The sequence below is a fragment of the Haliotis rubra genome, unplaced genomic scaffold (genome assembly GCF_003918875.1).
Source record: "Haliotis rubra isolate DU_JTF1 unplaced genomic scaffold, ASM391887v1 Scf1325, whole genome shotgun sequence".
NCBI lineage: Eukaryota > Metazoa > Mollusca > Gastropoda > Lepetellida > Haliotidae > Haliotis > Haliotis rubra.
Genome location: NW_025765254.1, coordinates 43,530 through 61,007, shown reverse-complemented (window position 1 = coordinate 61,007; position 17,478 = coordinate 43,530). Strand labels below are relative to the sequence as shown.

Below are 17,478 nucleotides of genomic sequence, written 5' to 3'. Positions count from 1 at the left end.
TTCGACATTAATTGGCTTTCGACTGGCAGATATTCTGGGTCAAACGATTCAAAGCAACCCGAATTCCCGCTTTAAATAGCGATAATATTGTCTTTCTTGTTGGTGTTAACCTTAACAATTGCACTATTAAGGCTGTTGATGGACCAAAACCGAACACTGACATAGTTTGACATGTTTGCAGGCTATGCTCTTGTCAAAGGCCAAGGTCGAATATCGTCACTTTCTTTTGTGACGTCACTTGAATTGTTCGATGACGTAATTGCATTCGGGCAGTCAACCCCGTCAGAAGTTGATTTGGGTAAACTTACAGTCAAATTCCTTCATTGTTTCCTTTTTCCTTTCAACACAAATTCCATGTATTTTAGCAATAATAACGGTAATGCTATTTTTGAGGGCATTATCACTTGCATAAGCACTCGGTCTTTTTCAACAGTTAATGGAAGACCTCGGGCTTCTGCAAATGATAATGCCCTCAAAAATAGCATTACCCTTATAATAGTGTTTCGTGATATTTTCCAGAAGTGAAGATGATTATGTTGATGAGGTGACTAATAATTGTGAAGTGACTACAATGCTGAGGTGACTAAATGTTGAGATGTTCATAGGGTGACTGTAATTGCTCCTTTGTTGGGAATCGGCTCCCATGTCTTCGGCGTGACGAGCCAAACCCATAGAGTTATGTCCCTTGGAGCGCTTTTTACGAATATCCTATAACCGATCTTGTGTGTTATGGTTGAGGCCAGTTCAGCAGACACCGACAACACCGCGTGCGACAGTTTTTGATGTACGGAGCAATCGTTTACATTCCATAAATGTCAAGAGTTATCTGTTTTGGAAGCTGTTCGCCTCGAAGTTGTTTATTGTATGCATGGGAAGCTAAAGTGAGTGCATATGCCCCCAGTATAATAAAATATAGACCACAATATTGTCGAAAATGCATGACATTGTGCTTTTAATTTATTTTCAATATTTACAGCAAACATGTTCCAGATGCTGGTCTCAGATGGTCTGACTAAGGCGTTTTCTTATCAGTCAATTTTGTATCACATATACATAACTTTACCAGTATTACCGTTAGAGGACAAATACAAGCCCGGGGGAGGTGGTGCAGCCTAGTGGTTAAAGCGTCCGCTCGTTACACGGAAAGGGGAGGTGGGGTAGCTCAGTGGTTAAAGCGTTCGCTCGTCACGCCGAAGACCCAGGTTCGATGACCCACATGGGTACAATATGTGAAGCACATTTCTGGTGTCCCCCGCCGTGATATTGCTGGAATATTGCTGAAAGCGGCGTAAAACCATACTCACTCACTCACTCGTTACACGGAAGACCCGGGTACAATTCCCCACATGGGTAAAATGTGTGACGGCCATTGCTGGTGTCCCCAGTCCAGATGTTGCTGAAATGTTACTAACAGTGACGTAAAACTAAACTCACTCACTCATCCTGGATCACACCAAGATGAACATAACCTTGCTATGCTGTGACCGTCTATGACGTGAAGATCACATATATGTTTCATTCACACACACATTTCTAAATGACATCTTCAGTAACCCATGCTTCTCGTAAGAGGCCACTAGCGGATTCGGGTTGTTAGGTTCGCTGACCTGGTTGACATATGTCATCGTATCCAAATTACGTAGATCAAGACCGCTTCCGTGGTGTAGTGGTTAGAGCGACCGCCCGGAGAACGGAAGGTCGCGGGTTCGATCCCCGACTGCGTCATACCAAAAGACGTTAAAATATGGTACTTGTTGGTTCCTGACTGGCGCTCGGCATTAATGGGTACAAGGACTGGTCGGCTCGGAGACAGTATAATGTGTCTGAATGGGTATTCATGCTTCACTGCGGCATGGTATCTCAGTGGGCTAGCACTTTTAAACCAGCTTCAGTCTTGGCTAGTACAAGCAGCCGCACATACATGTAAACATTCAGCTTGTCACACGCATGCACGTCGTCATATGAGCGAAATATTCTTAACTACGACGTTAAACCCAATTTCACCTCACCTCACGTAGATCGATGTTCGTGATGTTCATCACTGGATTGTCTGGTCCAGATTCGATATTTTACAGACAACCGGAATATCGCTGAGTGCGGCGTTAAACAACACACTTGGGTTGCTGGAGATGAATTCTAACTAATATAACATAAAGGACACTAACAACAGGATACTCACTTTAGCTCGAACAACGAATCCTTCTTCGGGTTTGTCTGCTTTCGTGCTTAAAAGACGGCAGACTAAAGTTTCACTGTTATATTCAATATTTACACATGAACCATATTCAGTACATCTTAGTTGACATAACTTGATGCCAATGTTCTGAAACGAAGCAATTACACCTGTCGATACGTCGTTTGTCTGTAGCTTGCAGCTTGAAAATTCCAATGCCATGAAGGCTATAAACGCAAAGGAGGCTGTCCAGAAATAATCTTGAATCCCCATTCTGATTTCCGAGGAATAGTACTTAAATAGATGTTGCTCGCGCGACTTCTGGAGTTATTGTTCAGAGAACATCAAATCAGAGACTGAAAGGCGTGGATATGTCACGTTACTACCAATCAATATACCAAGGTGAAACTGATACTACGTGCTGTCATTTGAGTGGAACCTGTAGAAGTCACATTTAGAAACACATTCCAAATGTGGTAATATTTATTGTCTGAAAGAGTAGGTTTTACAGCTGGATCTGTCCTATCAGGATTGTCTACCATGAAGGCAACGTGTCCTACCTGACAAGCTGAATGTTTACATGTAAAACAATGTACGATTTTCTACAAACAAGACGTTACAAAATGGTATTAATACCAGAATGTTACTGTATGGAGAAAACTAGTGCAAGAGATGACTGCTGGTACTATGGCACTATGCAAACACTCTACTAATGCCTGGCTGTATCTGCAACCAAAGATCCTTTTTCTCGATAAAATCGGTAGATCAGTGGATAGATTACTCATCTCGTGCAGTCAAAATATCACCCGACTCCACTGCTGTCAGAATAAATGGCATTAAGAAGAGTGAGGCCCAAGGAAATAATAATTTTTAATTAGATTTGTTATTGGGTCAAATGTAAAAGGCCACAGTGTGAAATAAAATACATACAAAGTTTGATGATGTGTTGCATGCGGTATTTTGATACCATGATCTGCAGGTAAAGCGTTGTACAATGTTTGCATTTAATAATAGGTGCAACTTCGTATTTGTATATACCCTCCCTACACTACTCTTTGCAGCACCTGCTTGATAAGTGTGTTGGAATCTACAGGAAGGAAAGAAGTTGTTCATCCATATATCTTATCTTAACTTAGTACTCCAACGTCTATATTCATCCCAGAGAAGTGTTTAAGTTATTGCTAATACTAAGCATTAACTTCAGCTTCTAGTGCTCTATATCCCGTTTTTAAATTGTATCAATAATAAAGGTAATAATGACGAAACAAGACTCTTTAGAAAGTTCTATCCCCACGAACTATCTCCTCCCGTGAACTTCTCATCTGTGACTATTGAAGCGCCTTGAGCATGCACCTCTGTGGATGGAACCCAGCTCAATATAAATAGACATTATTATTATTATTATTATTATCCACAGTCTTGACTGCCAGACCAGAAGGATCATGTCTGATAACAGCCCACCACCCTCGATCCTTTCTTAATCGTTTATACATGCCAATAAATTCTGGAGGTCCGGGTTTGATTAATGTGGAGGCTCTTCATGATAGAATTTTAGTGTGTACTTTTGCACATATTTATGTATCGGGTGATCCTCTGGTGATGCATGTCAAGACTCATGATGGAAGTGAGGCATTTCACAGCTATTTTAAGCGTGCCCAGCATGTTGGACAGAATCTGAAAGTTGAGGTTGATTTTGCTGAGGGCGATGTTCTACTGGATGGTACAGCGATGGAAGTAATCCAGGTGAAGTCCTTCACCAAGTTTGCCAAGAGTCGGTCATTTGTAGAGAAACTTTCTGAGAAACCATTGCATCGTGTGTACATGCAATGTGTGGAACAGAATAGCAATCCAACCGACTCCTTCGCCTGGATGAAGTCTGCTGGTCTTAAATGGGAAATGCTTTCTTTTTGCTGCTCAGGACCAGTCACTTCCCATCTGAGTTTTTTCAACATTTGGGTTTCGAGATTTGAATCCCGAATCTGAATATTTTTTTCATATTCGGGATTCCAGTTAAGAAAAGTTAAGTTACCCAGGTATACAACGAGCTACTTGTACATTGGAAGGGGGGTGGAATAATGAATATTGACATTGTTCGTCTTTCGATCGTCATCGAGGGTTGATGCCTGCAATCAGGTAAGAGCTTCAGGACCGTTCACTATCTCCGAGGGTGCACGGCAACGTCAACGATAGATAAGATTAAGGTGCAAAGAGTATAGTTACAAGGACGTCGAATGTGCAAAAGAAAAAACCCGAATATGAAAAAAATCAGATTCAGGATTCAAATCCCGAAACCCGAATGTTAAAAAAACTCAGATTTGAGGTTCAAATATCGGAAACTGTAGTTTGGTTGTTTATGTTTTTAAGTTACCCAGGTATACAACGAGCACCTAGTACATTAGAAGGGGGGTGAAATAATGAATATTGACATTGTTCGTCTTTGCTCGATCGTGATCGAGGGTTGACGCCTGCAAGTAGGGAAGAGCTTCAGGACCGATGACTATCTGCACGGCAACGTCGAGGATAGATAGGCTTGACAGATGAAGGTGCAAAGAGTATAGTTACAAGGACGCTGAAGTTCCGAATTCCAGATGTGTTGAAGAAATGCATAATAGGTGTTCAAATACCAAATACCGAATTCCCAATGCCGAGTGCCGAATGTGCAAAAGAAAACCCCCGAATATGAATGAAAATTCAGATTCGGGATTCGAATCCCGAATATGAAAAGAAAATCAGATTTGGGATTCGAATCCCCAATCCCGAATCCGTTTCTAACTTCATGTTGCTGGACCTCAGTATGGTATTCTATCGTAATTGTTGTTGACAATGGGTAGCTTGTTAGATGTTGTATTGTCAGTAGTTTCATTTTTACATGCTAGTTTTACATCTGTATCTGTGATTTTCTGGTTGTGTTAAATGTAGATTGAAAACAGGATTTTATAAGCTCAGTTTATGTGCGATGATTGTATGACTTGTTTTAGTCACTATAAGGCTGGAATACTGCCTATGTGACGATAAATCTTGATTCAATCACTCACTGTTATTAATGTGTACCGCCGTGATGTTGCTGGAATATTGCTAAAAGCGGCGTAAAACCAAACTCAGTCAGTCAGTATTAATGTGTAATTTTGTTTCGTCATGACTTAGCTGAAGTAAGTCATGACATATAATCCTGTCGTCGTAGCACGATATGGCTCAAATGCTGCCGATGTGAATAAAAATCCTAAATCACTCACTCACTAACCTAACCGACGTCGTAGGTCCGAGAGCTTGTCACGTGGAACTGGCTTTATCAGTTCGTTTTAACCGTCTTATCATTACTTCGATTTGGGAACATTATACTTGACAGCATGTAATCTGTGGACTTTAATGATGTATATATGTCTACATGTTTCAAGTGCTCTTACCCATCTTAAAAAAATACCCGTGAAGATCCGGGTGAGAAGATTTCTTCAGCAACCCATAATGAACGGGAGGCAATATTCCAGCTATATGGCAGCAGTCTGTATATAATCGAAATCTGGACCAGACAATCCAACGATGAACAGCATGAGCATCGATGTACGCATCTGGGAGATACAACCAAGTCAGCGAGCCTCTTAGAACAAGCATGGGTGGCTGAAGGCAATTAATTACCGGATCTTCATTTGCAATTGAGTGGAAATGTCCATATTTGGCGTGTGGACGAAACAAGTCATGATGGTTATTGTGTTTTTAACAGTCTTTGTTTCCACATCTCTTCAGCATAGCCTCTGCAAGGAGCTGAGAGTACTTGTGCAGGAAGAAGTCCTGGGAAACAGAATCAGTGAAGTGTTCCTGTTCCAGGTTGCGGTAATGATGTAAAAGAGCCATGGACTCGCTCACTACGTGTGGTCGGTAACTTGGCTTATCTTATGACGTAATGGACACTCACAGGAACAGGAACACTTCACTGATTCTGTTTCCCAGGACTTCTTCCTGCATAAGTTACTCTCAGCTCCTTGCAGAGGCTATGCTGGAGAGATGTCGAAACAAAGACTGTTCAAAACACAATAACCATCATGATTTGTTTCTTTGATACCGGGCTTGCTATTTCTCTCATCGAATATAGTAAGGGATGGATATCATATCGAAATGCGTGTTGTTTCAGAGGAAAGTCGACTGTTGTCTTATTTGCGAATAGAGGATAATACACGTTTCGGAAGAGAAGAGCTCCAGTTGCTTCTTGGCCATTAGTTGATTTGTTCATTAGCTCATCTGCCAGTTCAACAAGACTCTTATGCTTCCTTGTAACAACGATTTCATCAAAATCATGCTAAATGACATATTTCGCCGATCCTATTTGGGAGGGACGACAGTCATGAAGTGTGCTTATACCCTCGTATGTATTTCTGGATCGGACTTGCAGGCAAAGTACAATTTCCCTGTCAACAATACCTTCAGCTTCATACTCTTTGAGTACACTCTCAACACCGTTTGATTGAGAGCCAAGATAGAAGATGAATTTGTCAATTCCAAAAATACGACAAAGCTCAATGTTCCAGATCAATTGTGTCAAATTTCTGTAATTGTTCTCAAAGGGTTTACGACATCGTGTTATGTTGTTCCGTTTCTTCTTGGGATACCACACTGTGATGTTGTTCCTTGAAGAGATATCCCCGTATTTGTGCACGGAGAGAAAAGAGGGTTCACCAGCTCCTGATGGGCGAGGGCAGATCACACAGCCGTTACAGTATCTGAAGTGGATAAGTAGTGAGTGAGTGAGTTTAGTCTTACGCCACACTCAGCAATATTCAAGCTATATGGCGGCGGTCTGTAAATAATCGAGTCCGGATAACCCAGTGATCAACAGCATGAGCATCGATCTGCGCAATTGATAACCGATGTCATGTGTCAACCAAGCCAGCGAGCCTGACCACCCGATCCCGTTAGTCGCCTCTTACGACAAGCATGGGTTACTGCAGGTTCATTCTAACCCGGACCTTGACGGGTAATTCATATGTAAGCAGAATGTTACGAAAGTCAATGATATAAGCTCAGAGTATATATATGACGTTACACTGAAGACGTTATTGTTCTGCTTTAAGAGTGAGTGAAAGTTGTTTAACGTCAGTAAATTTGCAGCTATTCTTGTATTACAAGATATGAGGCATCATGATAAGAATCATGTTGAAAATCACTAAATTCAAAGGCAAATCATATCCAAGGGTAAAACCGGACCATTGAGATAAAATTATATTTTGGGTCATATAGATTGATTTATTTTAACTAAAATTAAATGGTTAGAAATTTTTCAGATAAATTTCAGATAAGGTATGAACATAATCATAAAAATTATGTTTGATAAATGCAAAATCAACACATTCAAGCAAAATTTGCTTGATTGTTATCTATGTATTGCGAAGACTGCAGAAATGTGTATCTTCACCTTTTAAAATAAAAAATGATTGTGTAAAATGACTGGATATACCTAATGCGACACCGCTCAACACAACTTCATCATGTCGAGAGAGGCCAGAATAGTTATAACCTCTAACCCATGGCCTGATGGCGTGGAGCTTATTTAAAACTTTAGTGTTCCAGTTTTTTTGCCAATGATCATTCACATACTGTCTAATGGAGGGTCGGAGATCAGAATACGGGAAGTTTTTGTTTGTAGTGGACTTATTCAGAGCAGCTTTTGCCGCGGAATCGGCATCACAATTGACACTGATGCCAACATGACTGGCCAACCAGCAAAACACAATATCTCTTTTGGTTAAGAATAAATTGGGATGTTTCACGGGTACAAACGTAAATGAAAACACGCAAACATCCAGTCACTTTTATAACTATAACGAGAGACATCTTACAAATATTTTGATTATTGTTCTTTCGCTTATTAATAACTTTGCTTATTATGAAATGAAATATTACATGTGTCACTTGGAGCCCAAATATTACGCAATACATATGACAACATCTGGAACAACAACTTTTATCCCCCATCTCTTCACTCAAATTAAAGTCCTAATAAAATGCAGAGTTAAGTAAACAGAATAAATATTTTGTGATGAAGTGGGAAAATTTAAATCTTCACTAAAGATAAGTTTAAATACATTTGCTTACCTTAATACATATACGTCAACTACCTTGACTGGAGTTGTGGTATATTGCGTGCAATGAAAACGTGAACATTAATCAATGCTTTCATGTTGGAGGGTCCTTACAAACGTAACAGATGGTGTGTGTTTGACAAAGGCATAAAAAGCTCTCAATAAATATACTGGTTGGTTGGTTGGTGTGTAGACCCGCACTCAGCGATATTCCAGCTATATGGCGGCGATCTGTAAATAATCGAGTCTGGACCAGACAATCCAGTGATCAACAGCATGAGCATCGATCTTCGCAATAGGGATGCGAATACATGTCTGTTTGTCGACTCTTAAGATCAGCATGGGTTGCTGAAGAGCACTTCTAATCCGGATCTTCTCGGGAAGTAAACTGACCGGAAGGGGCATCCTTGTGGTTAAAGCGTTCGCTCGTCACGCGGAATACCCGAGTTCATTCCCCACGTGGTCGCATTGTGGGAAACCCATTTCTGGTGTGTTATAAGCAGCGTTTAAAATTTCCCGCCTGCCCGACCGTCCGGAACAGTTTATTTTCATCTCGGACGGTCAAATTTCAAAAGTAGCCTGTCCGGTGGTCTGGTAGATATTTTTACCCCTAACAGTAAATATTTCATAATATCAGACATTATCTGTTGTCGTCAGTTTGAGGTGTTTGAGGTATTATGAAAATTATGTTAAACTACTTACGATTGGACAGTTCATGTTACGATAACCAATCACAACACGTGTAACTCCAGTTTATTGTTGAAAACCGGACAGGCAGGATTGTATCCGCGGACTGGTAATTTTTAAAAGTTACCAGTCCGGCTGTCTGGCTTGGAATTTCATTCCAAGTTCATTAGAAAATCACATCAGATTCCTGTTTAGATTTAATACAATAATTAATTTACAATAGATATCCTGACATACTGACAACATCCGTCGCATAGCACCACTACAGGGACAGAAACTGGTTGGAATCAATCAATAGTGTTTTTCAGAAAGTGGTCAAATGTAACATGTTATGTTTGGGGTTACACTTACTCAGTAAAGTACAGATTCTTTTAAACTACATGAGGAAATGAAATAATAGAAAAGTAAAAAAAATAAGTAAAAAAAATATAAACAAATAAAAACATAAAATAAAAACTATAAAAGAAATAAGCAAAGATATATCACTTGCTCTCTCATTTATAACCATGCATTCACTACCATAACATTGAACTAATCACTTACAAGTTTTACCAGGGATACTCTACAACTCCTTATATAGTCTCCCTGGTTTTACATACATTGCCCATTTGCTTTCGGATTCATTGAACTTTGATTCATGGCAATATCTGGCTTTTCCTACAAGATAATAATACTTTAATTCTTTCCTGAAATGTGACCCGTGAAGGTCCGGGTTAGAATGTGTCTTCAGTAACCCATGCTTGTAAGAGGCGACTATAACGGGATCGGGTGGTCAGGCTCGCTGACATGGTTGACACATGTCATAGGTTCCCAATTGCGCAGATCGATGCTCATGCTGTTGATCACTTGATTGTTTGGTCCAGACTCGATTATTTACAGACCGCCGCCATATATTATATAGCTGCTGTATTGCTGAGTGTGGCGTAACAACAAACCAGCAAAACATATCGTGGCTATGATACGGCAGGGATACTCTACAACTTATATAGTCTCCCTGGATACGGACATGCATATACACGCATATAGTTTTCAAAGTATTTGTTTAAACGGAATGACCACAACATAATCTCAAAGTTCTATTAAACACAGATTATAGAACACATGGGGTCCATCACTGTGAGAGTGATGCGTCTTATGGCCAGCACACAATGTTTGCGATCCACTCAGCTACCGTAGCTTCCACCACTGACTGACTGACTGACTGAGTTTAGTTTTACGCCGCTTTAAGCAATATTCCAGCAATATCACGGCGGGGGACACCAGAAATGGGCTTAACACATTGTGCCCATGTGGGGAATCGAACCCGGGTCTTCGGCGTGACGAGCCAACGCTTTAACCACTAGGCTACCCCACCGCACCTGTAGCTTCCACCAAAAAAGGAAGTCTGATAACTGATGGGCATCCCTGCACACGCACACGCACACACACGCACCTCTGGATACGTCTGCGTAGTTCGTAATTCAACAAAATCATATACTGTCAATTTACTATACAAAATTTAGCTGCTGACGAGTCTGTCCGAACAGCGTTGCTGACAGTAAATGTTTGCTTTTCAAAAAGTGTGTTTCGGGATGTGTGCGCATCTCCCCCTAAGCGCATTCTACGTGTGAATTATTATTAAATGGCATGAACCACATATATATTATAAAAAGAGGAGATTGTGCTAATCCTACAGTTTTTCGGTTCATTATTTCAGTCATCTCAAAATGAGCAAGTTTGGTCTCGAGTTATCTCCCTTTAGATGTCTCTTGAAGTGAGGTGTGTTTGTGTTAACTTCCTGTGACGTGCCGAGTTTTGTTTTGATGATTCGTGTTTTCGTTTGTCGATGTTACTAGAACACGTATTATAAGGTGAACAGCGTCGATAGTGACTGCACCGTGGTCAAATACGGTCTCGCACCATGGGAGATGTTGGCGGAGATGGGAATCCTCATCCAGAGGTTTTACGAAATGAAAATCCAGCTTTAGTCAGCAACGTGTTTTCTACAGGTATTTTGTTAGACTAACATCTCGTCTCAGTAATGAACGCATCCAAGACTTGCATGGGATTTCTTGAATATATTATGTGTGACAGACTAGCATTTTGCCTGTCATGTACTTTGGCTAGGACGGGGGAATGGCTGGGCATTGGGATGAGAGGGTGGTCATCCACCAAAATGACAGCTTTGTTGTGGAGGGTAATACACCCCCCCAAAAAACAACAACAAAACAACAAAACAAAACAAAAAAAAAACAAAAAACAAAAAACAAAAAACAACAAAAACAACAACAAAACAAAACTACTCATAATTAGGGATGGTCTGGAGGAAATAAACATGTATATAAGTGCTTTATCATACATTGTCTTCCACTATGGGTCCTGAAAAAAGTTACCCATGAAGGTCCGGGTTAGAGGCGGGTTGCTTGTCGTAAGAGGCGACTAACGGGAACGGGTGGTCAGGCTCGCTGACTTGGTTGACACATGTCATTGGTTATCAATTGCGCAGATCGATGCTCATGCTGTTGATCACTGGATTGTCTGGTCCAGACTCGATTATTTACAAACATATATAGCTGGAATATTGCTGGGTGTGGTGTAAAACTAAACACACACACAGTCCTGAAAAGAGTATATAACAGAGGCCCAGATGAGCTGCGTATCCGGGTAAAATGCGCAAAGAAAATTTCCAGTTACACACTGAAATATAATTGTTGCATACCAATTACTCATTTAAAATGTTGGATACGCAAAAAGTTTAAAACAAATGCGTACGGAATATATTTATGAAAATTGCTTGCGTAATGAAAAAGACATTGATTGCTATCAAGTTGTACTGTTAGTATAGGACTAGTGTTGTACTGTCAGTATAGGATGAGTGATTTTTTTTATGAAATTATTTCCATTATATTTAAGTTGGTTTTGATTAGGTATGACATAAGGCAGAACATACCTGCTTAGTAAACTTACTCAATGACATAATACTCAGGTGAGTGAAATGAGTGAAATGACTGAAATACGCACATATTTGAAAGCAGTGGGGAACGGAAACTGAAATACCCACTCAACATTCATAATACCCACTCCCAAAAAAATACAGTGGGTACAGTACCCACATGAGCTAAATCTTATCTGGAGCTATATATAACATAGGGAGGGTCATTCAAATATAGATCATGCGTTACAGAAAGATAATTATTCTTGGTGCACTAGTTGGAGTGAAACAGGCCTGGTCTTACTAGAGGAATTATTTCACTATAGCACTCCCACTGTCTCGTTTAACATTACTAACCTGGCCCACACTGGGCTTAAGTCCCACTCCCTGGGTCTTAGGGAGCTGACACCATTTTACTAGCAAACACCCCTTTACCATCCGTAGGGATCTAGACCACCTCCGTGATGTAGTGGTTAGAGCATCCGCCCGGAGATCGGAAGGTCGCTGGTTCGATCCCCGATCGCGTCATACCAAAATACGTTAACATATGGTACTTGTTGGTTCTTGCCTGGCGCTTGGCATTAATGGGTACAACATGGACTGGTCGGCTCGGAGGCAGCATAATGTGTCTGAGTGGGTATTCATGCTTTGCTGCGGCATGGTATCTCAGTGGGCTAGCGCTATAAAACCAGCTTCAGTCTGGGCTAGTACAAGCAGCCGCACATAGACATACACACGCATGCACGTCGTCATATAAGCGAAATATTCTCAAGCACGACGTTAAACCCAATTTCACCTCACCTCACCTTAGGGATCTGACACATCTTTACAGCAAACACCCCTTTACGATCCAAATGAATTGATACTGTTTTACTTGCAAACACCCTTTTATGATCCTTTTAAGTTGACAAATTTTTTATACCAAATATGGCTGCATATTGCCCTGATTCTCATATTGCGATATATTGCAATAATTTAAGAGATATTGCAATACATATTGTGGTATACTGACTGGAAGGTTTCTGTCCAAGTGCGTACATAAAAAATTCATAATAGCTCTCTGTGTATGACATCATCTTCTTAGTTGCTGTTACACCACACTATCAGGCTCCCCATCCCCATTGTGTATGGCTGTATGTCAGTGGTTTACAGATATATAAAATGATATAGAGCCTTAATGTAGAATGATTAATTGAAGTATTGTATTACAACAACGTTTTGCGAACATAATGATAAAGGTAATAGTATAACATGATTTTCATGGTCAGTGTTGTTTGCTTCAACAGATGCTCTTCAATGCAGTATGTAAATTGGTATTGTTTGTCAGTGTTTCATTCAGATTCAACACCAATTTGAACATGTGTTAACATGAACTATTGCAAACTGAAACAAAAACATGATTTAGGCGAACTACTTGAGCTTATAATTTCATGTGACCTCCAATAACTAAGATCCTTGACTAGAATGTCATTATACAGTCCTACAAGATTTATAAGACTTTGGCCTTTATGATAAATTGATAACATATGTCCCATTATGAAACAAACAAAAATAACAAAATAATGTGAAATGGTCACTCAGAGCCAGAGGTTCTACTAATAAGTCCAAATAAAAGAATGGTCAAATCTTTGAAGGGCATGTAGAAGTTGAATGCATAAGAAAAGCAAGATTTATAAGTGTCAACTTCTTTATCGTGAATAACACGACATTTCGGAGTGTATGCTTGCTTCTTCATGACCTGATGAAGGAGCAAGCATACACTCCAAAACATCGTGCTATTCACAACAAGAAGTTGACATCTTGACAAACCATAAATCTTGCTTTTATTAAAAGATTGGTCCATTTGCGGCCACTTAATTCCTCCAAAACGTCACACATGAAACCATTCAAACCCACAAAACTTAAATCAGCCTGTAGAATATTTGGCACTTTTGGAGCCACTTATAAAGACACTTCCACTTGTAAAATGTTACATGAAACCAACAGAAATAAAAGTCTATTTGGCACTTTCAGAGCACATTTTGTTAAGGGCAGCTAATTCAAAGGGAGCTAACTCTGGATGTCCCAATATATTGCAGAACCCAAACCATATCGTGATAATCGTATTGCGAGATACTGTACTGGTATATACACAGCCCTACTACCAAACTTGTCTCTATCATCCTTAAGGAACTGACACATCTTTACCATGTTTACTAGCAAACATCCCTTTATCATCCTGCTGAGGGAATTAACGTGTCTATACTATCAGGGCTCCAGATAAATATTCATGATCAGGAGTACGTACTCCTTATTTTTTCAATAAAGGAGTATTGGAAAACAATAAAAGTTCATTTAGAGTACTGAATGGAATTTAATGGAGTATCAGTAATCTTGTGTTTCGTTTCATATATCCACCACAACATTGCTACTCTTGTGTAAACAGGTCAATAAACAATGAAACAATACTTTTTCAGATAAATACGTCTGTAAATGATTCTAAGACCTACACCATTGCTGTGGTGCGTATCTGCAATGTTTTCTAAATTATTTCCTACCGTATAATGCTTATTTTATATCCGTACATACGCCAATACGGCCCTTATCTGGAGCCCTGTACTATGTTGTGTCTCACACACACACACGCACACCCTACAAATTCTGATGTCTGTGAGCATGTGTTTCAGGTGTGGAGGTGATACAGACCTACGGCTGGTTCCTGCTTGCTGGTGTTCTACTCCCTTTCTACCTGCGGAAAAAGTTCCAGGCATCATGGGACAAGATGCAGAAGTCTCGAGAGGAAGAGAGCTACAAGAAGCTGACATTTTTTTTCATAGACCAAGTTTTAGTTCCAAGCCCTGTACAAGTCATCTTAGTTAAAATTATCAAATAAATGTTATGAGAACTTCATCATGTTGTTTTAATATAAATGTTTGATTTAGCAAAGGTGAACTGTAATGTGTTAGGGACCATTCATAATTTATGGTGGTGATGATGGTTCTTATGAAGAAGGGTGATGAAACTATGCATTTGGACTGTAATTTCATAATCTGTTGACTGATACTCTGGATGAGCAAATGTCAAGTGACCTGTAGTGGTTGCACCAATATGTGTTGCAGTAGCAAGTACCAAAGTCTGATATTAAGGTGATTGCGTTTAGGGGGATCCACATTATGTCAGACCCCTGAAGACCCGGGGTAGAATAGGTCTTCGGCAACCCATGTGCTTGCCATAAAAGGTGACTATGCTTGTCGTAAGAGGCGACTAACGGGATCGGGTCGTCAGTTTCGCTGACTTGGTTGACACATGCCATCGGTTCCCAATTGCGCAGATCGATGCTCATGCTGTTGATCACTGGATTGTCTGGTCCACACTCGATTATTTACAGACTGCCGCCATATGGCTGGAATGTTGCGGAGTGTGGCATAAAACTAAACTCACTCACTCCACATTATGTCCACTAAAATGGGTGAGTGTGGTTTTATGCCAATCTTAGCAATATCCCAGCAATATCATCATTCTGGGACACCAGAAATGGGCTCCACACATTGTACCCATGTAGGGAATCCGCTGATGATTACTGTTCAAGAAGTCTTGTATCTCTGTCGTAAAACTTTTGAACTGATGTTTACTCCAGATGTAGGTGTGGCTCAGAGCCGCCATGAGGCAATGGAACAGTCTCGACAGCGTATGCAGGAACAGCTCAATGCCCAGGCAGAAGAATATGCAGAGAAACAGAGAAAGGTATGGGCTTTGTATTACACCTAGGGATGCCAGGGCATTGTGCCTTTTGTTTTGATTGTTGCTCATGGTTTTTTTACCCTTGTTTGCCTTGCGCAAATCTCCTGGGAGACGTTATTATCTGTACTTGTAGATCACAGGCTGTTTTGTACAAATATAGGTACAGTGTCATTGATCGAATTTAACATGTGCTAACATGTGAAATCCATTTTATACATTTGTATTGCACATCTGTTTCATTCGTGTCTGTCAAGAATGCAAATGTCTGTGTCTCAGTCATTGAGTTTAATACAATCAGTCACTTAATGTCACACACTGAAATGTTTTTGCTTGCTAAATATCTTTGCCTGGGGTGGTGGTGGGGTAGCCCAGCGGTTAAAGCGTTGGCTCATCACGCCAAGAACCCGGGTTCGAATCCCCACATGGGTACAATGTGTGAAGCCCATTTGCTGGAATATTGCTAAAAGCGACGTAAAACCAAACTCAGTCAGTCAGTCAGTCTTTGCCTGAGAAAGCTATATGATGGACAAATAAATAGAAAGTGGGGTTCATTTTTCGTTGTAATTTAAGTTTCAAACTTTACATTTTTTAAATTTGCAACAATTTCCTAAATTGTGTGAAGTAGCACGAAATATAGCATTTGCTCGTCACGCCGAAGACACGGGCTCGATTCCCCACATGGGTACTAAGTGTGAAGCCCATTTTGGGTGTCCCGCCGTGATATTGCTGGAATATTGCTAAAAGCAGCATAAAAGCATACTCACTGCCTGATTTTTTGTGACAGAAAGAGGAAGAAAAGAGGAAACAAAAGATTGAAGATTGGGATCGTCACTTAGAAGGAAAGGGCTACAGATCCAGGTATAAGCCGGTATGTTCAATATATCTGTCATTTGAAACCATTCATCACCAGTCAGAGACGTAACGTGTACGTCAGACGCCTACCGTCTTTTGTACGTGAGACAGCCTGCCGTCTCTTTTACGTGAGACAGCCTACCTTCTCTTGTACGTGAGACAGCCTATCATGTCTTGTACGTGAGACAGCCTACCGTTTCTTGTATGTTGGACACCCTACCGTGTTTTGTACGTGAGACAGCTTACCATCTCTTGTACGTGAGACAGCCTACCGTGTCTTGTACGTGAGACAGCCTACCGTCTCTTGTACGTGAGACAGCTTGTGGTCTCTTGTACGTGAGACAGCCTGTGGTCTCTTAGACGAGAGAGAGCCTACCATCTCCTGTATGTGAAACAGCCTACCATCTCTACATATTACTTTTTCTTCTTTTTTGATTGATAGAGGACCACAAACTGGAGAAACGCAATGTTGTTGTTGCTCTTTGTGTTGTGTGTTGATTTCCAGAGACACAAAGTTAACCCAGAAATCTGTAAATGAAACAAATGATTAAGAAATGTCCTACAATTAACAATTTCATTATACAATTTACTGAGAGGGGACTAATGGGATCGAGTGGACAGGTTTGCTGACTTGGTTGACACATTTCATTATATCCCATTTGCGCAGATCAATACTCATGATGTTGATCACTGAAGTGTCTGGTCCAGACTCGATTATTTACAGACTGACGCCATATAGCTGGAATATATGTCTCGTAAAACTCAACTCACTCACTATGCAAATTACTAAGTAATTACAATTTCCACACTCAGAAGAATGGCAGTAAAACAATTGAATGGCAAAACAATTATAATGGCAGTATGATCAGTCCAGTGATCAACAGCATGAGCATTGATCTGTTATATTTGTAAAATACAGAGATAGTGGATAGTATAATTACACATGTATTTCTCAGATTGATTTGGATAATTCACTGGTCCGTTTATCCCTAAACTCAGCAATATTCCAGCCATATGGGTAGGGGTGGGGGATAATACTGGTTAACTGGTATATTGCAATTCGA

At 40.3% G+C, this 17,478-nt stretch overlaps 1 protein-coding gene across 1 annotated transcript; it reads left to right on the top strand.

The window, feature by feature from the left end:
• Window positions 1-10,687: 10,687 nt before the first annotated feature.
• Window positions 10,688-16,952, top strand: LOC124267624 (selenoprotein S-like). Its single transcript, XM_046702585.1, has 5 exons — window positions 10,688-10,919; window positions 14,509-14,676; window positions 15,459-15,565; window positions 16,347-16,430; window positions 16,920-16,952. The coding sequence occupies exons 1-5, from the start codon at window positions 10,832-10,834 to the stop codon at window positions 16,950-16,952; spliced, it is 480 nt and encodes a 159-aa protein (XP_046558541.1). The 5' UTR covers window positions 10,688-10,831.
• The last annotated feature ends 526 nt before the right edge of the window (window positions 16,953-17,478 follow it).

Bases quoted from the DNA above. Each gene is read 5' to 3' on its own strand.
- LOC124267624 (XM_046702585.1), top strand. From the start codon at position 10,832: ATGGGAGATGTTGGCGGAGATGGGAATCCTCATCCAGAGGTTTTACGA. The intron at 10,920-14,508 runs GTATTTTGTTAG...CATGTGTTTCAG, and splicing joins CAGCAACGTGTTTTCTACAG to GTGTGGAGGTGATACAGACC. The intron at 15,566-16,346 runs GTATGGGCTTTG...TTTTTGTGACAG, and splicing joins ATGCAGAGAAACAGAGAAAG to AAAGAGGAAGAAAAGAGGAA.